General features: G+C 37.5%; 1 protein-coding gene across 2 annotated transcripts in view; it reads right to left on the bottom strand.

The window, feature by feature from the left end:
- Nucleotides 1–27,058, bottom strand: part of KIAA1671 (KIAA1671 ortholog) — a 109,532-nt gene that overhangs the window by 70,605 nt on the left and 11,869 nt on the right. The window contains exon 1 of one of the 2 annotated variants that reach the window (XM_038373533.2): nucleotides 20,984–21,197. The exons of the other annotated variant lie outside the window; for it this stretch is intronic. Within the exon in view, the coding sequence (XP_038229461.1) occupies nucleotides 20,984–21,049 (66 nt within the window). The 5' untranslated portion in view covers nucleotides 21,050–21,197. Of the gene's footprint in view, nucleotides 1–20,983; nucleotides 21,198–27,058 lie in introns of those variants that run through there. 2 annotated transcript variants of the gene reach the window in all.

Here is a 27,058-nt window from a genome sequence, read left to right as displayed (position 1 = left end):
AGAAGAAGTCTGGAGATAAATGTGAGAAGTGAAGGACATATGCTTTTTGTTAAAATATTATAGGTTTTCTGTTGAAAAAAAAATCCAGAGTACTTAATGTTGTTGTTTTAGTTAAATAAAACAATTTAAATGTCTGTCTGTGATGTTCTCCTCCTAATACAGCATGGCAAGAAAATCCTCCAAATATTAATGATTAACCTATTGAATTGGAGACAGTTCACATCCCAATGACTTCAGAAATATCTGCTTCAATTACCTTTAGTAAATGAAATAACCAAACAATCATTCATTTTCTGATATAGCTGTAAAACTAATCTGAAAAGTTTTCAAAATAAATTGCTGTTTAAAAATGTATAGTGTGTATCTTCTAAAAATGAAACCTACATCTATCCCTGAGTTGTGAAGAATATGTATTAAGGTTATAACAACAAACAAGAATGCACTTCTATGTAGGAAACCATGATTAAATCGAGTCTTCCTGACTAGTGGAATCATGATTTAAATCAATTTGATTTGTGACAAAGTTCCTCCTCTATTTTGGTGGATCTTGCACTTATTGGCAGTTTTGCTCACCTTGGAGCTTCACGGCAGCCCTCAGTTTGGCCATTTTCGTGAATCCACAGTCCAGGTCAACTCTTCATGTCTGACCAGGAGTTGGGAGGAACCTGGGCCCGCCCTCTACTCCGGGTTCCAGCCCAGGGCCCTGTGGAATGCAGCTGTCTAGAGTGCTTCGTGGAACAGCTGTGTGACAGTAACAACTCCCTGGGCTACTTCCCCATGGCCTCCTCCCAACACCTTCTTTATCCTCACCATAGGACCTTCCTCCTGGTGTCTGATAATGCTTGTACACCTCAGTGCTCCAACAGTCCGCGTTCTCACTCTCAGCTCCTAGTGCCTCTTGCTCCCAGCTCCTCACACATGCACCACAAACTGATGCTCCTTTTTAAATGAAATGAGCTCCTTTTTAAACTCAGGTGCCCTGATTAGCCTGCCTTAATTGATTCTAACAGCTTCTTGATTAGCTGCAGGTGTTCTAATCAGCCTGTCTTAATTGTCTCCAGAAGGTTCCTGATTGTTCTGTAACCTTCCCTGTTACATTCCCAGGGAAAAGGGACCTACTTAACCTGGGGCTAATATATCTGCCTTCTATCTCTCTCCTGTAGCCATCTGGCCTGACCCCGTCACAGATTTAAATCATGATTTAAATCAAATCCACCCTGTCTAGTTCAATTTATTTATGCATGACTGTGTGACAATCAGTACTACAAAAAGCATTCTTTTACCTGCCTCTCCTACTTAACTAAGAAGCATGACTTAATAATACAGCCTTATTTGGGAGTTGAATTTTTATTTCATTTCCATATTCTGAACTAGTATCACTCTGCGAAAGAGCTTCATTAACTAACAAGTAAGATCTCTGAAAATCTTAAATGATCTTAGTCATTTTAAGAACAATTGAAAAAAAAATACTTGTAAAAGCAAGCTTCACAACATATTAAGAATTAGAGTTCATTTTAAATTTCAGAAAAGGAAAAGTGGGTGTTGCCATGTGGATTTCTATCTTCTCCATATGCTCAGTCTAAACTGACAATAGGGCCAGTAATGTCTGAAGGATTATTCTAACTATATCATGTTAATTAACAATGCTTCTCTCTTGCATACAAGGTAATACAGTAGTATGTATCTTGCCAGGAATCAGTTAAGATTTTAGATTATGACTTTAATATTAGATAAAGGACCTAATATTAAACTTTAGATCATAAGCATGAAAGGCAAATAAAGACAGCATCAGCACTATGTGATTGGTATCTTTTACAAATAAAGTGTTTCTGTCTACCACGAAAAGCTGATTCTTCATTTTTTGTATTATGCTTTCCTTGGTCTCTTCCCTTTCAGCCTTGCTTTTAATTTATTTTTTTTAAAACCATACATTTTAGAGATAAAACTTCACTACTCTGGATCATTTAACCACCCTAATTGAGCCTAGAATTGCATGGTTGTGTGGATGCCAAGGCTATTCCCACAACTGTTTGCATGAAACAGTAATAAAGTTATGATTACTGTGTGACTAATCTCCTTAAATTCCTCCTGAAGGCATTAGTTTATATTTGTAAGTGTACAGGCTTCACAAGAGTAGTGAAAAGTTCTATGTCTGAGGGTCATTGCTCAGTATAAACTGAGAATTATTACTGATCTGTAATACTGATATAATTAGTAACTTACATATGGTTATTGCACTTAAAGTATTTTATATCTCAGACTTCCCAAAGCCGGTCATAAACATTAATTACTTCTAGGCCGCAACCAAAATGAAATTGTATTAGCAAAAGTAAGTCCCCACATCATGGAGAGCATCCCTTAACACAGCAAATATTGGGAGTTTTGTTTGTTTAAGTATGTTCTCCTCATAGAGGTCTAATACTATTTCTGAGTTTTGAAAGACAACTCAACTATAGAGAAAGAGCATTCCTATATTTACATAGCTTTTTCTTTAAAACAATCATTATCCATTGTTGCAATGACGTGACTATGAGCTTACACTGTCCAGGAGGGAACTGAACAGTGTAAATTGCACATTTCTGGGGCAGCGACACTCGGACTGGGGATATGCAGGTGTCGCTCTGTATGTAATTCATGGATGGCAAAGCATAGCATTCATTTTATTCAGCCCAGAGTGATTTTACATGCTAGTGGCTGTGTGAGCAGAGCCTGGAGGGAGACACAGCAGCCCACATTGCACACTGAGGAATTTCACACACATGAACACATAACTAGACATAATAGTGTACTACTCCCACATATGCAAGAACTAATTATTACCAGAATGTAATTAATGGAAGCAAAACTAAGTAAAATGTCTTAATCAATTAGGTGTTGACAGGAAGTAGTCCCAGAACAAGCAACTGAAGCTTCTACAGCTTGTCTATAAAAAGTCCTTTAAAGGAGTTGTTTTTAACCAAGGATCCGAGGGCCCCGGGGGGGAGGCCCCACAGGCAGATTTCAGGGGGTCCACCAAGCATGGTCAGTGTTAGATTCACCGGGGCCCATGGCAGAAAGCTGAAGCCCCACTGCATGGAGCTGAAGCCTGGGGCCCTGAGCCCTGCCACCCGGGGCTGAAGCCAAAGCCTGAGCAACTTAGCTTCGCAGGGGCCCTTGTGGAATGGGGCCCCAGGCAACTGCCTTGCTTGCTACCCCGTAAAGCCAGCCCTGGCTTTTATATGCAGAAAACCAGTTGTTGTGGCACAGATGGGCCTTGGAGTTTTTATAGCATATTGGGGGGGGCCTCAGAATGAAAAAGGTTGAGAACCCCTGCTTTAAAGCATATATGTAACTGTTTCCAAGACTCTATAATTCATTTTGTCTTTTAGCTGCACAGCTGGTAGTGTTTAGGTCTGTATAATTACTATTAAATAAGCTTTAAAAAGATCAAGATACACCAAACTCAAATAAACAGGGGTAAATTAAAATTATCGCAGTGAATCACCTCATTCAAGTAATTAAAATGTGTTGTTAACTATCCATTTGTCATATACTTTAATTTCCTTCGGCATTTTCAGGAGGACATCCTCATTGGTGGGGAAGAGACATCCATGTTAGTGCTTGTACCTTAGTAACTAACTGAAAGTACTTTACAAGCTCATAAAAAGCTCAACATATTTCCTCTGAGTATGTATCAGGTGTTTCCACTGCTTTATTATGGTAGCACAAATTTTACAAAATTCTCTCTCTAGAAACAGAAATGAGAGAACCTCTTTTGCTCTGTTTTATATAAAAATGTATTCCTTCATCACTGTTTTATGCACAGAACACAACAGAGTCATATTTATCTATTTCAGGACACCTCCATAACTCATGCTATCATCATCATTACATATGAGAATGTTTACTGGTTTATTAGCCTTAGTTAAAAATAGTTGGTGTACAAGAGAATCTATTCCTGTCTATACGCAAACACATATAGTGAGAATGAAACGGCAATCTTTTAATAGAGTGGTGTTCTCAAACTGTGGAAACAGTCTGTGGAACTACAGTAGAAGCAGTAACTTATTGCTACTTTAAAGATGGGGGGGAAATGAATTCAATCTCAAGCAGCAGATTAAACACAAAGTGTACTCTATGCTTGTGTTTAAATTTAAAATTAAATGCATGATTTGGACTTTAATTCATGGTCTCAGTCTCCATCCCAGCAAGTTCATCTTTACCAGTAAAAATAATGAACTAGGACTAATGCAGGCAGATCAGATGCAGGAGTATTTCAGTATCTGAGTAAATATGATCCTGGTTAGGGCATTCTAATGACATTTAACCTATACTGCACTATATGGAGTGGAAGCATAACGCCTTCCTCAGAAATATCTGCCACTTGCCACTGCCAGCGACAGGACTGATCCTGGCAGTGTTTCCCTTCCTACATGGATTGCTTTCCCCTCCCATTCTAGTTAGCAAAAAGATGTAACTGATCTTGAAAGGACTCCACTACAACAGCCAACCAAAATGCAGCAAAGCTTCAAAGGTATAAATGAAGAGGATTTTGAAAGCTGTGATTTTCCATACCGGAAGAGACCTGGGGTAACCATTTATGTTTTTAAGTTATGAAAAACACTGACCCTAGTAAATACATCATATGTGCAAGCAGCACACAATCATTATTAAAAATAGAATTTAAGAGAAGATGGAAAACACCTTCACAGTAAAGCTAATAATATATGGAATTAATTATGAGAATAGCGTACCATAAAAGTGTGTTGATACTGAAGGGATCTTCCAAACATAGGAGAGAAATGTTAACTTGTTTTTACTGATTCAGGGCCTACCAAAATACGTTGTGCTAGCAACTCCTTATATGTGCTTCTCAATTCAATTAAAGACATTGTTTTGGTTACATGCATGATTTGTTTACTTTCCCTTTGCTCAACCTACATAAGCCTTCTCTAAAGCTTTTTCTCTGAAGTACAATGCTTGCCACTCTATAAATCTCTGAGAATGTCAAGTTTCCAGGCTCCAAACATTTCAGTACAGAAGTCTCTTTAGCTAAGTAAGGAATTATTCCAACACAACAAGTGGTACTGCACAAGATGATTATCTCATGCTGAAGTCACCCTGGATTTGTCAAGCTTCTGCAATTCCAGAAAACTCTTTCCATGAAATGCATGAACATGCATTTCTAAATAGTACAATATGACTAATTAGCACAATAGAGCAAGTGACTATATTATTCAGACATTGTTGGATACCCATTTTTCTTTTTATTAACATTTATTCCACCTACAACTAACAAATACAACTGTGTGCAAAGAAATAACAATCCCCACTTTTTCTGCCCACAGTGCAAACAAAATTCTAGATATGTAAATAACATTTTTCCAAAAGCTGCTTTCAACTCTCAGTTCTTACACGCCTTCAAATATGGGCAATTATATTAATGTTTACAGAAAGCTGGAAGGTCAGATTAGAATAGGCTTGTGTACAGCACAGCATGCCATGAAACATACCAAAAATATAAAACCTCAGTGGCTGGTGAAGCTCAGATACTCAGCTTTTGTAGCATGTGTAAGGGTAAAGCCAGAACTAAAACCAGTTCCCTGCTGTTTCCCCGGTCATGACCCAGAATTTCACCATCAGCTCTCTAAATTAGGTAAACAGCAGTGGCTAAACAATTAATTATTAATTATCTATCTACAGTTTAAGCAGTTTCCAAGGTATCAGCCTGTCTCCAAACTTTAATTTTGTGCTGAAATATTGGCAGAGACCTCTTCCATCTTGGCTTTGATTGTTTCTTTGACTACATTACATTCTGGCTCCAGGAACTGTTAAAGACCTAAATCTGCCCTTGTAAGGCTGCAGTGATCTTGCATTCCGCACTGATTCTGGTTCTCTTTAATTAGTAATGGTACTTAGGTTAACCAGCTGCTTTTGACACTGCAGACTATTTAAAAACAATTAGAACACTGTGCCAACTTTGCAGCACAGCTCCTGGTTCACTTTGCATTTGGCACACACTATAGCCAGTTTGTTACATATGCAACAAATCCCCAAGTCAACAGATATTTTGAGATGCCCCTTATTTTTGGCTCTCTGCTCTTCCATGTCTAAAAGATACTTTGAACTCAGCATTTACAAAGGAACCGTCAATACTGTTGACAGTTGTCCCAGGTTAGATTTAACAAAAACAACATATAACATCCCATAATGTTAATATTTGTCACTCTTTTTTAAGTTGTTATATGAATTAAAATTGCTGCAGTATTCTGACAAATGAAATAAGACTTCAGATATTTTAGAAACTTTCAAATGGTCTACTATTTGTGAATAGATCTCCTTTCCCTTTCACAGCCTCATTTTTATTTGTTATTCCTCATACCGGTCTAACCACTACTGCTTGCCCCACACGTGCACATATCTTTTCACAACAGTGAAACCTGGAAAACTGCAAGAACTGCTGGAGAAACATAGTTCAAGAGTTCTGTTTTTCAGTCCACACCAAAAGGCCTAAATTGTTTTTAAAAAAAAAATCTGAACAAAACTAGGCTAATATAATACAATGAGGGCCTGTAGCCAACGTATGATGGTTTTCCTTCTACATCAGATATATTATTCCGTTTCTTTAGAATTATTACACTCTCTTACTAATTCTAATGCACTATTTTTTCCTCAACCTGACAGGCTACAAAAATCAGGACCACTGAGAAGAAGTCTCAGAAACCTCTAGGTTAAGGGAAGCTGTTTTGGCTAAGCTAAGTAAGTACACCATATTTTACCAGGCTATAGGTGCCAGTAATATAAATGTCTCCAAATGTTGGGTCTAATCCCATGTCATTCATGGGGAACTAGGCGCTCTGTAGAATTATGGAAGTTCTCTCCAGGACTAACAATGTAATGTTTGATGTGCTTTTATGATTTTTTTTTTAAATTACTCACTGACTGAACAAACAAAAGTTTTCCCTTCACCTGTCAATGTAGCAATACTCTCTGCAAGTAGCTGCTCTGTTAAAATGTTCAAGACCGAGTTTGTTTGCTGTTAAAGTTAGCCCAAGAGCTACACTAAGACCCAAGGAATTAAAACATACTGGAAATACTGTTTGTGATCCTGTACTTTCAGGACTCTGTATTTGTCTATTTTCTTTGTCCAAACAGAATTCTAACTCCTTTGCAGTGTCCCAGGTTATACTGATGTAAAAGAGCAGTTTCACTTACTCTCCTATTTAGACTAATCATCAATATGGTCTTGCTCCCTGTGTTTGTCCTATCTTCAGTTGTTTACACTACCTTGCTCATTCAGACCCCAAAAAGGAATCCACAGAGTTCAGCACAGCCAAAAGCTAGGAGATCTTTTCTGTAATGCAACAAACACTAAATATACACAACATAGGACACACATCCAATTTTTTTTATCTATCTCCTTGTCTACAATTACCACATAAAACAAGTGTCAATGCCTGCTCAAGAAAGGCTGAGGAGTGGAACAGTGGTGGTGTTTTCAGGTCAGAATTCGAGTGCAAGGACGATCGATGTTCAGCACCTGCCTGCAATGAAATCTCTTGTGTAAACTGAAACAGTGGTTTTCTCTGGTAATGTTTAAACAGAATGCTTGTTTTTGATTTCTGTTTAGTTTCCTATTGAAGATTTTAGATTTGTGAGTTTAGTTTTCAATGGTGCCCATTTGGGACATTTTAAATCCAGTTTACTGTCCTTAAAATGGGGGGGAGGGGCTGAATACACTGCACTTACAATTTATTTATTTTTTGCACTCAATTACAAAAGGGAGGCAGCAGTTTCCCTGATGGCTTTGGTTTTCCTCCCCCATGTGGTTTGTTTTTATTATTCTATTCTACAGCCAGCATCTAAGCGACCAGTGGATGAGTGAATGAGTGTGTTGGCAACAGGTTATGGCTTTTCAGAATGTACAGGAAATAGCTTATATTTAAATATGTAAACAGCAGTAGCTTACAGTCAAATACTTTAAAATATTTACCCAGATTACCAGAATGAATTTTCCTCTAACACTTGAGGGGAAATGTATCGTAATAGCAATAAAATCCTATAAAATGGAATTATTGTAGTGGAGGAACACTAATTTGGGATCTGATGGCTCACATTATTTGTAATAGCTTACAGAATATTTCTTTTCATAACCATCAATTCAAACCCAAACCAGGACATCAGAGGCCAAAAGATTGTTAAGTGTTCATCTGAAGTGGTCCAGTTCTTATTAGGCAAGATACCTATCCACATATAAAAGACCACCTCAGACCAGGCACCCTTGTTAGCAGCATCAGGAGATGGGATAAGGACTGGAGTGGTCATTAACCAAACTTTAGAGCCATTAGCCATAGCCATCACTGGGCATTTCTAGCTATCATTCTGTAGCACAATATAGTATATGGACAGGGCCTGCCTAAAGGAAAATGGTGCCCTGGAAGAACTTTCTTTGGCACCCTTTAAGTACTGCTCCCCAAGCACCGGGCGGCCGCTCAACAGATGGAACAGCAGCAGGTGGAGTCGTGACCATAGTGCCCTGGGTGGTTACCAACCCATAAAGCTGGCCCTGTATATGGGAAAGGTCATTTGAATCCCAAGTATCATTTGCTCCCAGGGTATGCAGGAATGGAGAATGCCCAAAATCAACACAATTCCTCAGGTACAGTGAAAGGGGAAGGAGGGTTTTATTCTTTGCACTAGTGCCACTAAATTGCTACTTTTGGGAGAAGAGAGAGAATTCCAAAGAAGTCTCTTTAATGCGGGTTGAGACTGTTCCATTTATTTGTAAAGGAAGTGGGGGTGGGGGGAAGAGGAAGGAGGAAGAGGTCCCTGCTAGAGGCATAGAAGACCATCAAGCGAACTCCTCACTATAGGGAGCAATTGCAAGGAAGACACTGGTGACTTTACATACAGACTGTTCCTGTGCTCACCACCCAGATTTGGCTGCCATATCTCACTGTGATCAGGCATATTTTCAGGGTTATCAGAGGACAACAGAAGGAACAAGGAGTGGCAAGACAATAGGAATTAAGGAAAGAAAAGAACAGCAACACTCCACAGCTCACAATGAGAATCACCATCAGTCACAGTAGGATTAACAGTTAAGAATATCAAGAGTTAAAATGTTAAAACTGATGAGGACCTTGAATGCACAAGCACCAGAACTCCTTCTACACGTTTCTTCCTTGCCTTCCCCACCTTTCCAAAAAATAAAAATAAAATGATCCAACAATGTGCGGCCAGAGTGCATCACCATCTTCCTATTTTACGAGTGCAACTCTACAGTTACACACCACCAAAGGGACTAGCCAAGAAAACAAAGGTCAGACAATCAGAGAGGATTTCTTCTTATTTAGTTTCATATTGAATTTCTGTAAACAGATGTGAAACTTTTCTTTTAAAAAATCTGTTGCCTGAGCATTTTTCTACTTTCTTTTCAAAACTTTCTGAAACAGTTTTCCAACCAAGTTTCTTTCATTTCTGTGCATGTTATATTCTAAGGGGAAGCTGTTGTCAGATGAAATATTATTTGATAAAACACTCACGGTTGTGTCTTTCAGTAAACATTTATAAAAGAAGGCTACTTAGTAAAAAATAGAGAAATTTTGGAAAACATACTTCTATCTTAACTCTAGGTATGATTTGTTTGTTTTGGCAGAACAAATAAAGGTGAAAGCTGATAATGTGAATGTCATTTGGGTCAAGGTGGAAAAGCTTTATCAAAAAGGAAAGTTTGGTAGCATTTCCTAAAGACAGTCAGACTCTGGATTCATCTAAATCTTCTCTGAAAATTCATTCCATAGCAGGATTACCTCAACTGAGAATACTCTGTCTCTGGCTGTCACACACTTTGCTCTGTGTTTTGTGATCTGCAACTCTGCCTTCTGCTCCACCCCCACCCAGCAATCACCACCCTTCCTGATGTATGTTGTAATCTCACTTGCCTGTTAAATCCATTGTTTAAATTATGAGATCTTTGAGGGCAAGACTTGTCTTAGTGTTTTTCTGAAGCATCTCTGGCACACTTGTGAACTACAAAATACAAAGACAACCAATCACCACCACAAGTCAAGGAAATTAAATACAAACCCTATGTCAGGAGAACATTCTAGAACACAGAATTTTGAAGAAAGCCACACTGGATTTTAAGTTAACTACTTAAATTGCTATAATGCTGATATTTAAATCCCAGAACTGGAAATTGGGGTGTTTTGTTAAATAAGAAATTCTGAAAGTACTAGAAGTCAGTTTACTCTGACTTGGTCAATATTAGATGGAACATCCCAACAGAAGTGTGGTTGACATGACTCAGAAAAAGTTAATATTAAATGTCATTCCTCATTTTAATTACAGCAATATTTTTGTAATGAAGTAACACCTGTTGCTTTCAAAGCTGAATAGTCTTTAACTTGTCTACGCTTGCCAAAAATGTTTAACAAGTTTTGTTGTCAGTGTAAAGCATTCTTATTGCTTAACTGTCTATATTCATTTAGCTATTAAGATGAATGTATTGAAGTCTGTTTATAAGAAGATAAGGTTTAGATATGCATTTCTTCCACTGGTCCAAAACTTGTCTAACAAAATGCACTCAGAACAAACATTCTTTATGAATTCTCCAGGCTTCTTTGGATTGTCAGAAACTATTTTAATTGTAAATATTTCAACTGTATCTTATATTTAGTCAGCTCACCCACCATTGTTTTGTCCAAGAGTGTACATACAAGTGAGAATGAACAGGAGTGTGATCTGGAACTACAGAGATGTGCAACAGCCAAACAATGCAATCAGGTGGCCTTACTACCCCTCGCAATCTTCCTTCCAAGCTTCCCTTCAATGGTTTGTTACACTCACTTGCTCAATCTTGTTTCAAATTAGTTTTAAGTTCTTAGGGAAGTGACCATATACAAAGGGGTCTTGAACTTGTCTGGGGCTTTTGGGAGCTTCCGTAATACAGATAAACAAACAAACAGCAAGCATATGAATCATCCTTCAATAAATGAACAATGTTTTGCACAGAGTGCAGTGATCACATAGAACACACATCTTAACCGAGAACTTCCAATCCACAGGAACATGCTCTCAACATAAGCCTTGACTGTGTGGTACACATCTACACTTCCCCTGTACATATATCCAACATCCTCAAAATACTTAAATACCATAGTGATGGGGCAAGATAGCAGTGGGGGTGGGGGGACACTCAAAAGTTAGGAAATGCCACAGTTAAGTTTACCTGTGCAATCGTAATTCAGCCCCTTTGTGCATATGCATGATCATATAGTCTTCAATTACATGATCCCATGCTAATTTTTTTCACAGGACCCCTGATGTGTGTGTGTGTGGGGGGGAAATTACTGATATTTGGTGGCAATTAGTAATGGGGAGGATATATAATTGGGAGAAACAGGAAGCAAGGGGAGGAGCTTAGAGGGTGAACAGAGAAGGGAAAAAGCTGGTTGAAAGGTTCCTTCTGTTGTATATTTGTCCTATGTCCACCATGTGTGGAAACTGAGGATTAAAAGGTACAGGTGGTGTAAAATAAAGACTGTGTACATTTGTGACTAGGAGACCATGAAAATGGGCTAAGCAGCACGGCTCACTCGGTAGCTGAAGAGACACCCTGTGACATAGGGTCAACGAGAGAGCGCACATTTGCTCGTGACACTTCCAATCCAAGAGGTAAAACAGACTGCCATATTACTGAAATGAATTACTTTTGCCATAAGATACTATTAAACTCTTGCCATCTTTTTCACTCTGATTTTTAAAAGTATTGATATTTTTACCTGGTTTTACACCCTTTCTTACAAACTGAAATCTTAATTAATCTTAAGAGTAAGAAGCGTTAATCCAAGTTTTAGAAAATGTAAGATTAGTGATTCTTCTCTAAAGCATTTAATTGGCGGATTCTCTGTGACTCGAAGTCTTTAAATCATGATTTGAAGACTTCAGTAACTCAGTCAGAGGTTATGGGTCTATTACAGGAGTAGGATGCTGAGGTTCTGTGGCCTGCAGAGTGCAGATCAGATTCGATGATCATGGTGGTCCCTTCTTGCTTAAAGTCTATGAGTCAATGAGCCACAGTACCATAGATATAATCCCCAAAATATGAATTTCAAGAAAAATACATTTTTCCTAAAGGTAAAACCATTTAAAATGTCCAGGAAAACATCCCCCTGCATGCACATGCACCCACACATACCCTACACCTCTTTATGCACACTGAATTGTTTCCATGTAAACATTGTATGAGTGTGTAAATTTGAGGACATGCTAAAAATATACAATAGTACTTTGAATGATTATGTTTATGAACATTCGATACTACCCTTCCACCTCAGCTGGCAGGGGATCAGGAAAGTCTGCAGCAAAAATGTTGATTTTTTTGACCATATGATAAATATATTTACATCAAAATCTGTAAACTACAGTAAAGTTCTTTAACCAAATACAGGTTTATTAGTCTAGCCAGACTGCAGACTAAGATTACAACACATCTCTCAGACTGGCCAAATCTCAAGCAACCAAAGAAGATGTGTGTGTTCAGAAATGCCCCTGAAGAATCAGTCAAAACATTTCTTGATCTTTTTGAACAGGGAAAAAAACCCACTTCTCCTCAAATCACTATGTTTAAAAAAGTGCAAAAGAAAACTAAGCACAAACTGGTAGAGAGAAAATAAAAAAAGGAGACAATGGCATTTATTTATTTCTACTTGAACTTAATAAAAAAAAAGTTAGCTTTTCAAATTTCTGGTCCACCATACCATGCTTAAACCTTTGCTCAGGATCCACATAATCTTAACACTGTCAATCTGTCCCTCTTCAAACACTCTACTGTTTTGTTGCCACTTTATTACATAATGTCTTCATTTCAAATGTGAGCTCTGAGGCAGGCACAAAGTATCTTATTTGTATATTGGGGAACCTCACAAACTTTTCAATGTTATAGTAATAATAATAAGAACATAAGAATTGCCAGACTGGGTCAGACCAAAGGTCCATCTAGCCTAGCATCCTGTCTTCTGACAGTAGCCAATGCCAGGTGCCCCAGAGGAAATGAACAGAACAGGTGATCGTCAAGTGATCCATCCCCTGTCGCCCATTCCCAGCTTCTGGCAAACAGAGGCTAGGGACACCATCCCTGCCCATCCTTGCTAATAGCCATTGATGGACCTATCCTCTATGAATTTATCTAGTTCTTTTTTGAACCCTGTTATAGTCTTGGCCTTCACAACATCCTCTGGCAAGGAGTTCCACAGGTTGACTGTGCGTTGTGTGAAAAAATACTTCCTTTGGTTTGTTTTAAATCTGCTGCCTATTAATTTCATTTGGTGGCCCCTAGTTCGTGTGTTATGAGAAGGAGTAAATAACAGTTCCTTATTTACTTTCTCCACACCAGTCATGATTTTATAGACATCTATCATGTACCCCCTTAGTCTCTCTTTTCCAAGATGAAAAGTCCCAGTGTTATTAATCTCTCCTCATATGGAAGCCATTTCATACCTCTAATCATTTTCGTTGCCCTTTTCTGAACCTTTTCCAAGTCCAATTTAACTTTTTTGAGATGGGGCGACCACATCTGCACACAGTATTCAAGATGTGGGTGTACCATGGATTTATATAGAGGCAATATGATATTTTCTGTCTTATTATCTATCCCTTTCTTAATGATTCCTAACATTCTGTTCGCTTTTTTGACTGCCGCTGCCATTGAGTGGATGTTTTCAGAGAACTATCCACAATGACTCCAACATCTCTTTCTTGAGTGGTAACAGCTAATTTAGACCCCATCATTTTATATGTATAGTTGGGATTATGTTTTCCAATGTGCATTACTTTGCATTTATCAACATTGGATTTCATCTGCCATTTTGTTACCCAGTCACCCAGTTTTGAGAGATCCTTTTGTAGCTCTTCGCAGTGTGCCTGGGACTTAACTATCTTGAGTAGTTTTGTATCATCTGCACATTTTGCCACCTCACTGTTTACCCCTTTTTCCAGATCATTTATAAATACGTTGACCAGTACTGGTCCCAGTACAGACCCCTGGGGACACTACTATTCATCTCTCTCCATTCTGAAAACTGACCATTTATTTCTACCCTTTGTTTCCTATCTTTTAACCAATTACCAATCCATGAGAGAACCTTCCCTCTTATCCCATGACTGCTTACTTTGCTTAAGAGCCTTTGCTGAGGGACCTTGTCAAAGGCTTTCTGAAAAGCTAAATACACTATATCCATTGGATTCCCCTTGTCCACATGCTTGTTGACCCCCTCAAAGAATTCTAGTAGATTGGTGAGGCACGATTTTCCTTTACAAAAACCATGTTGACTATTCCCCAACAAATTATATTCATCTAGGTGTCTGACAATTTTGTTCTTTACTATAGTTTCCACCAGTTTGCCCAGTACAGAAGTCAGGCTTACCATCCTGTAATTGCCGGGGTCACCTCTGGAGCCCTTTTTTAAAATTGGTGTCACATTAGCTATCTTCCAGTCATTTGGTGCAGAAGCTGATTTAGATGACAGATTACACACTACGATTAGTAGTCCTGAAATTTCACATTTGAGTTCCTTCAGAACTCTTGGGTGAATACCATCTGGACTGGTGACTTATTACTGTTTATAATAATCTAATAAAATAAAATAGTATAATAATCAAATATAATAAGGAAGGATGATCTGAACTGTCAAGAAGGTGAACTAGATATTCTAAGAATAAGCATTCTTAAAAAAAAAGAAAATCCAAATATCAAAAAGGGGGAGGGAGAACAAGGAAAGTTGCATATATATGGACATCTTATGTCAATACATTTGTTATCTGAAGAAAATGACAATATTTCAGTTAAGACAGAATAAAAGCCTCCATCACCACAGTATCTGAGCTCCTCGCAATATTTATTTAATTGTTACAAAATCCTGCAAGTTTGGAAGGTGCTATTATCCCCAGATGTTATAGATGGGAACTGAGGCACAGAGATACTAAGTAGCTTGCCCAAACTCATACAGAGAGACTGTGGAAGAGCAGGGTTTGCATTTGCTTTCAGATTTCTATTAAGTTAGAGTTATCCTAATTTTCATAGAAGGAGTTCCACTCCTGTTTTATTATTGCCCTGCTTGGTGAGATCACTGCATGGCATCCACTTCAAATTACCAAAAGAAAGGCTAGTGAACAGGTATTTTGGGCCTTATTTCCTTTAAATGTCAGACCTGTAATTGCAACAGAGGACAATTTCAGAAACATTTATATTTAAGAGATCTAGTGTTAGATACACATTTTGAAATGCACTTTCACAGAGATCTACAAGTGTTTTTATTGCTGTTTGTGTAGGTAGGAGTTTTTTATATTAGTACTTTGCTTTGGTAAATCCAATCTCTCCCCACAATAGTGGGATGGAAGCTGCAAGGAGAAAAAACAATCAGATTTGAACATTTTCAAGGTCTCCCCTTTTGTATTATTCAGAAAATGCACACAGCATTAATTCATCTTGATTCAGCATAAAGAGACTACGCTGGAAATTATAAATAACTCACGGGTTGATATTCATCAACACACGTCAACAAGATTTACAGGCATTGAAAGAGCGGTTTGCATAAGGAACCTATACAAAGGAGTGCTGAAGGCCAAATGCTGCCCTCAGCTACATGAAAGTATTCTCATGGATTACAACAGGGGCTGAGCATGTTTTTGGAGGGCAGAACGTGGAACTAAGATTAAAGAATCCTCTTCCTCCTCCATCTCAAGGAAGGCTAATGCTGAATGAAAAGACGAAACAGCAGTATAAATTACTTCTGTTTAAAACTACAACAGGAGACAACTGAGAAACTACTAAAATGATTTGCTATACATAGAGGCTCAAGGACAAATCATCTCAATTAGCAAAAGAAGAACAGGAAATCAAAGTACAGTAGCATATCCTCAAATTGCTGATATGAGCCAAGTATTATTTGCTAATTCAGGCCCATGTAGTAACAGTCATTAAAAATCCCTTGACAATTTTTTGCAATTGAAGGGATATTAAATCTGGCATCTAGGGAAAATTCCAGTTTGGACTATTACACTCTATCTCCCTAAAATTCCATCATGTAGTTTTGATGTATCTAGGTTATCACTTCCTGCCCTGAAGTGTTTTGTAGTGTTAGTATGCACTGTTAAACTACTGCTGCATTTCACCACAGAAAGTCAATACAAGTAGCGAGCAGGTGGTTTGGAAGTCACTGAGCCCACCCTACAACAACTGGAAATTCCCCTATGCCAAGGGATTCCTTACGGTAGACAGATAAGCAGATGTTGAGGCCAGGACCTGGCCTACACATGTACATATAAAAGTATTAAACAGGCCTTTGGACAGATAGAGTTATAACTTGAATAATGGACCAAAAAAGCCAATAAAACTCATGCAACCTGCATAATCCTCCCATCTATTTCAAATAATTGTTTTCCATGGAGCAACAGGATGCACAGCTTCAATGTGAAATTTCATACAATTTATTGCCCAGCTTTAACTACTGGTTGTTTATCATATTGCAAATCTGTACCAGTGTGCATACAGTAAATGTATTGGAAAACAGCCTACCTACCCTTTTCCTCAAGAAATATTGACAAATCATGTTTATTTCTATGACACAATCATGGCTTAACCTCAAGCAGTGAAGGGTAAAAGATAATCTTGCACATTTTATTGGCACAAGATATGTTATGTGATGGTTTGGACATAATTACTGAAAACCAGTCAGCCAAAAAAAACCACCAAGCTTTTAAACTGCATTATTTAAGAAGCATTAAACCTTCCTTGATATATCAAGACAAGAAGTGGGACTTTTTATTGCCATCTGGCTGAAGAATTTGGTATCACTCTCTCATACACGTATACAGCCTCTGCCCAGGGAATGCCTACCAATGCTGGGGAAAAGTTTTATAATTACAAACATTTTAAAGAAAGACTCATTATATGGAATAAAGTCCAGCTGGGGTAGATAGGCACTTTTGAAAATGTTATCAAAGTTTATGTCTTTTAGGATAAGTACATAGTTTGCTCTGATGTCTGGGCCCAATATCAGTTTAGAAGGCTATTCTGCTTATTCTCTGAAGTTCTTCCAGCATTTTCAATTGAATAGGTTTTATTTCCTTTCCTCAACTCTAAGGCAGCCACGTTAAGCACTACAAAACACATACCATGTGCTACTTCAGATGTCTGTTCTATATTTACAAAATTTGTTAAGTACTTGGTTACATATTATGAACTGTAATTTTATATAAGCAAGCTAAACCATCTCTACAGGAATATAGCTTACATTTATTAACTTCTGCCATGCTTCATGAAAAGTGCAGTTTCATGTATTTATAAACCAGCCTGTTTTTGCAAACTTCACTCAAGGTTCCAGGATCTGGCTGAAGTTACATTTTCAGGGCAACTTTGCATGACTTTTTTTTGTCATATTTTGAGGAAAGTCTAATACAAAGAACTACTTTCACCATGTTCAAGTAGCTCTCTAAAATGCCATTTCCTTTCATACAGTAAACATGTACTGACTGTATTAACAAGTCACAAATCTGCTGAGAGAATAGAAACAATAGTGGGAACTTGGCTGTCTCCCAGCATTAATGGCACAGACAGCAGCCTGGGAAAGCAAAAACAGAGTCAAAACAAGTTTTGATCAAAGTCTTAGTTGAAGAAGACAGTTAAGTTACCTTTGTACTTTGTATATAGAAATCAGGTTAAATAATTCATTTTTAAAAATTTGTTTCAGGATAAGAAGTGTGCTCTTAATTTTTTTTGTTTTCCAATCCTATAACATTGAAAAAAAGAAAAAAAAAAAACAACCAAGGACATATACTTTCTGGCCCCCTCTTGGTCATTCTGTTAAGCTTTCTAGTTTACAAACATTTATCTTATTCAATGTAAAAACTGGTTTCAGAGTAGCAGCCGTGTTAGTCTATATCCGTAAAAAGAAAAGGAGTACTTGGTGGCACCTTAGAGACTAACAAATTTATTAGAGCATAAACTTTCGTGAGCTACAGCTCACTTCATCACGAAAACTTATGCTCTAATAAATTTGTTAGTCTCTACAGTGCCACAAGTACGCCTTTTCTTTTTAATGTAAAAACTGTCACTCCGAGTTACACAAAACTCACATTTGCTGTTATTAAAAAGTGTACAGGAAATTGTACTTAATATTGTTCCCAATTATAGCAAAAAAGTTTTTTTGTTTTACTTATGCAAATTCTCCAATTAAAATAGACAATGAGTGAAACCCTGCCAGAAATGACGTTAGTTGCTGTAGCGTAACAGCGCTCTCTTGTGTTCTAATCAGAAAATGGTTTTGCTTAATAATTAGAAGTTCTAAATAAAAGGCTATTTTTATTTTTAGCAATGACTTGGATGTTTTACAAGGATTGCACTTCCTTCCATGCCACCATTTAAATCACTAGCTAGGTGTTGGAAGAGGGATTTTAAATTAAAATCCCTTCTAACCCTGATATTCTATGATTCTATGAATTCCAAAGTCAAGGGGCTCTCAGAGAACACTCTGCCAACAACTCCCTTTTATGTACCAAGAAAGCTCCAGATGAAGACTTCTTCTCCTGAGTGTAGCAGCTGTGCACAGGGAGAGACACTGTCTCCCTTGTAGGAGAATCCAAAGTTATTTAGGTTTAAGCAGAGGCAATATGCTCTATACTGTACCAGCCACAAATACAGGGAGAATGATCCACAAATTCAGTAGATAGCCCAAATGAACACCTTAATTTTGAAGAGTGATCTAAATATCAGAACATGTACAAAGTCGGGCCAGAAAATATATGCACATATAAATACACATATTCCTACGGGAATGAGAAGCCTTCTCTTCTAATTTAGTGGGGGAAGAGATGAGTTGCACGCTTTGGGAGGCTCATTGTGGATATGTATACCACAGCTGTTGCTAAGTCATGAATTTACCATAAAGCTGAGATGATATTTTCTTAAGTATGCCCATTGGATAAAATGGTTTCCCTATTTCAGGTGAAGAGACAGGGTGACGTGAAAGAAAAGACAGGTAGGAGAGAGACGGATACATGGTAAAAAGAAAAGGAGTACTTGTGGCACCTTAGAGACTAACAAATTTATTTGAGCATAAGCTTTCGTGAGCTACAGCTCACTTCATCGGATGCTCACGAAAGCTTATGCTCAAATAAATTTGTTGGTCTCTAAGGTGCCACAAGTACTCCTTTTCTTTTTGCGAATACAGACTAACACGGCTGCTATTCTGAAACCTGTCAAGATACATGGTAGATCAGCAGCGTGGAGAACAGACATCTAGGGATGTAGGTGTCAGAACTAAGTTTGTTTTATGGGATTGGACCTCCTATAATGAAAAAGCAGCTTAATCAGTCTTTATAACACATACCAGTAGCAGTAATGCATATCTATGGTAGCACAGACATCCCCTGAAAATACAATGGAGGTCTGTTTTACTGGAAACTAAAGTTACATATTATGAAAGCTCTCCCCCAATTTTTGGATTATCCAAAAATCAGATTTATTAGCCTATTTTAAGACATGCACCACACATTTGCAAAAGCAAAGCCATTCACACAAATCTATTAGCTTGCCAGAAATGATAACTATAAAGGATATCCACCTAGTTACAAAAGCCTATTATAGTCATCCAACATTTTTCAGCATGCAATTTAAAGAATGTTTGATTTTAAGAATCTATAATTATACAACCAAAGAAATATTTGAACATCTGCATGCTGTATTTTGTAGCAGTGCCTACCAAAAACAAGCTTGCAATTAGTGCTTCACACAGAAAAGGCCATTTTTGCCATCCTTACTTCTTTATTCAGTTGCAAAGCACTTCCTTACAAAAGAAAAGGAGTACTTGTGGCACCTTAGAGACTAACAAATTTATTTGAGCATAAGCTTACCTTACAAAAGGTAGTCCGCACTCAGCTACTCATGTGGGCAACTACTACTCAGTGAATATAAGAGGGATTGCTGAATTAAACCTTAAATGAGGGAAGCAAATTCTCTGCTGCCTATTTCTAAACAAAGTTTAACTCAATAAGCAACAAATATTCAGAGGTTAAACAAATCAGCATCTTTATTAACATCATTAGGTTAATAAAGACAATGCCATGTATACCAATCTATAAAATAAATGAAAAAGGTGATGCTCTAAGGGACTAACTCTTTGATTAAACATACCATTCTGTTTGATAATATATTCGTACAAGTTAAAAAAAAGCCTCAATGTTGTTATAATTTGCATTCCTTTGAAATCGAGTAACAGACTTATCTCAATAATTAACTCCTTTTATTCAAACACTGTCAAACTTGTAAAAGGGTAAAACAATTAACAGTTAGATTCAAAGAGCAAAAGCAGCCATTTAAGGCAAGTAGAATACCAGAGTAAAAACAGCCCGTTAAAATTTGATTGAATAGGTGTTTAATGAGAGAAAGAAAGTGAATTTAGGCTTTAATGACTTCATAGGGAAGAAACCTGTTAAAATACAATGGTCAAGTGCAATTCTACACCCAGCAGCACTGGCCATACCATAATGTTTAAATATTGGTCAGTAGCCATGCTTGGCAACTAGAAAAAAATACTTTTGAAAGCAATAATTTTAGGTGTTTAGGTATCGCTTTTGAGTAAGTAGGGAGGAATGTTTATGAATTTTCAATAAGCAAAACTATGTTCATTGATAGTTTCAATCTTAGACAAACAAGAGGTAAATTCCATTACTAAAGCATTTGCAGAATCATTAAAATGTCTTATTTTAATGATTCTGCATATAATGCATTTAATGCATATAATGTCTTATTTTATCCTTTAATTTCCAATTAAGAAACCAAATTTTCAAATAAAATAAATAGATCTCTCCAGAACATGAAATGTTACTTTTCAGATAGACTGGAAAGTAACTGTTAACTACAGCTTAGTATTTGATAGGGAAGTTTTTGGAAATTAAATTGTCAAACTAAGCACCAAATGTTTAAACTAAAAAATCCACTCACCCATAAATACTGAAGCGACTTTAACAAACTTGGACAGTAATAATACTCCATTCTTTCAAAGCACATAGTTACTGCAACACCATCTTTGTTGGTTTCTGTTTTCTCTGAGAGCGAGGCTTCCCTTCCTCCAACAGAACTTAAAAGTAGACCAAACACATTAAAGGCAACATGAATAATTTACAAGCTCTGCTTAATAGGATATAAAATACATATGAAGCACTGTGCCTTTAACAAGCGTAGTAGCTACTTTTAAGCAGCAGCTAAACTACTGAAGTCAGATAGGTGACTCATCACTTGTTATTAGCATCTAACTGCTGGAACTTTTCTGATATAGTTAACCCACAGCACAAGTATTAGCCTAGAATTAGTAACAGTAGTTTGGATTTCTTCCCACAAGAATAAAAACTTCATTTTGAAGGGAAAAAAAAACTAAAAAGGATGCTGTTTAAGAGGCTCAGGTTATACAATGCTATTAATGCCACAGTAGTGGTTTGGATTGCTAGCTGACCTTATTTTCCCTGTTCTGAATGAGATGCAGGTAAGAGAAGACCATGCTTTTAATATAAAAAATGCTCCTTTGAGTGAGAAAATGGGCACTCAGATTCCACAATGACAGGTTTCAGAGTAACAGCCATGTTAGTCTGTATTCACAAAAAGAAAAGGAGGACTTGTGGCACCTTAGAGACTAACAAATTTATATGAGCATAAGCTTTTGTGAGCTACAGCTCATTTCATCGGATATGTTGCATCCGATGAAGTGAGCTGTGGCTCACGAAAGCTTATGCTCAAATAAATTTGTTAGTCTCTAAGATTCCACAATGTATCTTTTTACATACTACTGGATCACTGCCAGCAGCAGCAAGCCAACACTACCAAAAAGGGAAAAAAAGATTGGATACTGGAAGTTATTAATTAGCATTTTCAGTCAGTAGTTCTAGAAATGCAAAAGTAAATGGTAACCACATTTCTCCTCACTAAAACTGAGTTAAGTCAGAGAACAGCTAGAGCAGGAACAATTAATTCATAACAATTTTCTACATATCTGTCTTATGCCCTTTTTTAAGGCAGGGAGGGGAACCAATAGACAGGAGCCTGCAGAAAAGGGGATTCCCAGCTCCACTTTACACTTCCTTCAAAGCCCTCTTCAGGCGGAGTTACTGATGCTCCATTATCCAGAGAGGTGGAGTAGAGGGATCACTGAGTATGGTATTAGACAGCCTTGCAAACGTCTACTCACTTCTTTGCTTGAGACACTTTGATTTTGGATGGGTGAGTAAAATATCACCAGTTTTTGCATTACCACCATAAGAACAAACAAGTGCATTTTTGTGGCAGAGCTGGGAAATTGTTCTGATTTTGCAAGACTGATCCAAACTGCTCTTTTAGCTGAAGGTGTCGAGCTTGCTGCATCTAAAATGCATTTGGTTCCAAGCAGTCTGGGAGAGAAAAAGGGCAGTCAAGAGAAACTAGAGATCTGAAGTTAAACACGTTACAATAAAAGGCGGGGAGAGGGGAGGAGGCTCCCCTACTGGGGACACAGGAGAGAACTTTAGTGGCCAGCATCCATGAAAACCTGAACTATGAGGGCATCTGTTCCATTTCCTAAATGTACACCCTCTTCCCCAAAGTACATTCCCCAAAACTCTAATAGATTCAGAACTGATTCAGGTCAGTTCATGACTTTTTTTTAAAACTAGCTGACCCATCCCTACCTATATATTATAGTCTCAAGTAAGTGATTTCTTTAATCATTTTACTTTGGACATCAGTTTTATTGGCAAGGGACTGTAAAATCAACTATTAATTAGATAATAAAAATATAACAAGAATTCAAAGAATGACTACATATGGCCAGCCTCAATACCACTCCAGACTCCACCCACAGCCTGCTTTTGCTTTTACATGCACACTGTGTAACTAGTGGTTTGATCAGAAGCTGCTCAGTCACCAGAGGTGGCTACTAGGCTGTTTACTCCTAAGTGAAATAGCAATTACTTTTTTTGGTCTGTAATACATAAGACTTCTAGATCCATTAGGAGAACTGGGTTGTACATATTACTAATTAGGCCACAAACCCTGATTGTTAAAATCAGGCAAATAATGACTTCCATCACCACTGATAAAAGACAATACTTGAGAAAATATCTTACAGTTGAAGCCCTTGTGACATTCAAATGGTTTATCATAATACTTCGCAGTTATAGCAAATTGCTTAAACTCCAAACCTTACTACCTGGCTGCAAGATGAGCAAGGATCATTAAATTCACTTTACATATAAGCAGACAGAGGGGATTCAGGATTCAAGGTCCTTCACTTTACATGCAAAGTCTAAAAAAGGAAAGCCCAAATGCACTTTAAAACTTGAAGCTATGGATATTTGTGGTAAGGCACTTGCCAATGGAGACTTATAGATTTGCAGCCAATTCTATAATCCAAAAATCCTAGTTTTCACTAAGAATGAAGTAGCAAAAAGAATGTAAATCGTAAGCAAATATCTAATATCCACAATGTATAAAACTTATTTTAGGCCTCTAGATACTGTCATGTATACCACAGTGTCAAACACAAGATTTAAGAAATCTATGTATAAAATCTGAGTTAATGAAGAATTAATCTTTAAAACGGGGCGAGGGAAGTTGCTAATGAAATACAGATAGGAAACTAGTTTATCCACTAAAATTAGACCTTTTCGCTTATCCCCTTAGTAGAAATTTTCTTAATCCTAAAATTATTGAATTTGTTCCAATAAATAAATTATTTGGTCTGTATTTACCAATTGCAAGATAGATTCAAGAGGAAAAGGAAGAAAAAAACAAGCTATGTTAGAATATAGATGGGAGTTTTAGTGCTAAGAAAACTGCAGTAAGTGGCTGTATTTAAGATCTGATTGTGTATGTAACAGTTGTTTCCCAAAAACAACAAGTCGCTCTACAGCAAGGTATAGGATCACAAACCTATACTGACATCAAAAGAATATGAAAAGACAAGGGTTCCGAGTATTCTCTACAAGAGTTGTAAGGAAACATTTTGCTTTGTTGCATATCTCAATCCTTGTAGTTTATGCACTGTACACACTAAATTACCAGAAATAAAGCAACTTAGAGGAATCCCTATAATACAACATATACATCTCATCAGAAACCGAATTTTCTGCAAGCTAAGTGACTCTCACTGTAGTAAATTGCTGCTGTTTACAGTTGACCCTAGCTCAGAAGAGGATGTCAAGAGGATGTCATGCTAGAAAACAGAGGTTAGAAATGTGGTACAAACACTCTGCTCTGGAGTTTCTAAATTAAAACAGTAGATCTCAGACCATTGCTGTAATTCTCTAGTATGAAAGTTTTAACAAACTAAATCTTTTTAAAAAAGTAATAATTTGCGGCATGAATCTCTTTCCTTATTTCATAGGCAAATACAAAACTTACACTGATTACAATTACAATTGTTTTGCCAATGATTAAGTTACATGCAAAGCTGAAATTAAACTCTAAATACAGACAAACTATTCCTCTTACACTACAGATAAGACGAGGACCCATAAATTAGATTACTTTGCTTCAGATTCACCCTTTATTTGAGCAATATAGTCTAATAAAAATAAAAGAAAAATGAAGACAAAAGTAACCAGCAACATCTTTATCAAAATAATTTTTATATTATATGTATCAACAAATCTAAGTTCCATACCTTTCTATGTAGAAGCTAGAGCTGATTTAGATAAAACATTATGCAAGCTATAATTTTAGAGAAGTATCTGAAAAAATACAGAGAGAAAAGCCACATGGAAATGCTAAGTAAAACAAGGAAGAAGTTACTATCATCAAAGTTCACAGACATGTATTTCCTCAGCACTTGAGCCAGAGGTGACATGACGAAAAAGATTCACACACAAACCCTGGAGAGCTTGTAAAAAGAAAAGGATTACTTTTGGCACCTTAGAGGCTAACAAATTTATTAGAGCATAAGCTTTTGTGAGCTACAGCTCACTTCATTGGATGCATACAGTGGAAAATATAGTGGGGAGATTTTATATACCCAGAGAACATGAAACAATGGGTGTTACCATACAGACTGTAACAAGAGTGATCAGGAAAGATGAGCTATTACCAGCAGGAGAGCAGTGGGGGGTGGGGGGAGAAGAGAGGGGGACCCTTTGTAGTGATAATCAAGGTGGGCCATTTCCAGCAGTTGACAAGAACAGTAGGAGGGGAAATAAACAAGGGGAAATAGTTTTTACTTATTCATTGACGTTCAAAGCTATTACAAAACTAATGCACAACAAAAAACCTTCACAGTTTCTTACTTCAGGAGGGTCCAGAAGTCAAATTAGTATAGATAAGTGCAAGCTCCTCAGGTTCAAGCAGCAGTAGCAGAATGTCATGAAAACCATGTACAATATATTCATAAAGTTTAATGCTAAACGAGATCATTACACCATCTAGTCCGACACAGATCATTATATTTCGCCCAATTACCCCGAAAAACAAATGTTTTAAGAGTTTAAATGGTAAGGCTACTAGGATGCTACCAAGGTTAGCAGGCCCAAAATTTGCCCTACTTTTTTTTGTTTAAATATATACATTTCCAAAATCCTGGCAAATTTTCCTCCCCAATATAAAAAGAAAAGGAGTACTTGTGGCACCTTAGAGACTAACACATTTATTTGAGCATAAGCTTTCGTGAGCTACAGCTCATTTCATAGGATGCATGCAGTGGAAAATACAGTGGAGAGATATATATATATACATAGAGAACATGAAACAATGGGGGAGCTATTACCAGCAAGAGAGCTGGGGGGGAGGGGGGCGGGAACCTTTTGTAGTGATAAACAAGGTAGGCCCTTTCCAGCAGTTGACAAGACCATCTGAGGAACAGTGGGGGGCGGGGGAATAACATGGGGAAATAGTTTTACTTTGTGTAATGACCCATCCACTCCCAGTCTCTCTTCAAGCCTAAGTTAATTGTATCCAGTTTGCAAATTAATTCCAATTCAGCAGTCTCTCGTTGGAGTCTGTTTTTGAAGTTTTTTTGTTGAAGAATTGCAACTTTTAGGTCTGTAATCGAGTGACCAAAGAGATTGAAGTGTTCTTGTCAACTGCTGGAAATGGCTCACCTTGATCATCACTACAAAAGGTCCCCCCCGACACTCTCCTCCTGGTAATAGCTCACCTTAAGTGATCACTCTCCTCACAGTGTGTATGTTAACACCCATTGTTTAATGTTCTCTATGTATATAAATCTCCCCACTGTATTTTCCACTGAATGCATCTGATGAAGTGAGCTGTAGCTCATGAAAGCTTATGCTCAAATAAATTTGTTAGGTGGCACAAGTACTCCTTTTCTTTTTGCAAATACAGACCAACACAGCTGCTACTCTGAAACCTGTCATTATGCAAGGCTCTGAATTTAGCCATATGGAGTGGAAATCTATCAACTTCATGAAAAAATCCGTACAGACAGACATCTTCCTCCTTTCCAAATGCAAACAGATGGACATCATACCAAAAGGACTGAAGGTAAAAAATCCATTACAATCTACATACCACACAGACTATACCGACAGCTTGTGCCACACGCTCTCAAAGAAACTGTGGAACCACCTGATCGATATCCTCTACAGCAAACAGGGAAGATTAAGAATGAGCTCTCAAAACTGGATACTCTCATAAAAAACCAACCTTCCACACAAACTTCCTCATGGCTGAACTTTACAAAAACTAGACAAGCCATTTACAACACACACTTTGCTTCTCTACAAAAGAAAAAGGACACTAAACTATCTAAACTATTACATGCCACAAGGGGCCACAACAATGGTTCCCGTAACCCACCCAGCAATATTGTTAAACTATCCAACTATACTCTTAGTCCAGCAGAAGAATCTGTCCTATCTCGGGGCCTCTCCTTCTGCCCCTCCACCCCCACAAACATGATACAGTTCTGTGGTGACCTAGAATCCTATTTTCAACATCTCCGACTCAAGAAATATTTCCAACACACCCCTAAACAACATACTAAACCACAGAGACCTTCCTACCAAGACTACAAAAAGAAGGATTCTGGGTGGACTCTTC

This window comes from Dermochelys coriacea, chromosome 15 (assembly GCF_009764565.3).
Source record: "Dermochelys coriacea isolate rDerCor1 chromosome 15, rDerCor1.pri.v4, whole genome shotgun sequence".
NCBI classification, from domain to species: domain Eukaryota; kingdom Metazoa; phylum Chordata; order Testudines; family Dermochelyidae; genus Dermochelys; species Dermochelys coriacea.
Note: the sequence above shows the minus strand (reverse complement) of the source record. Positions and strands in the feature narration are given on the sequence as shown.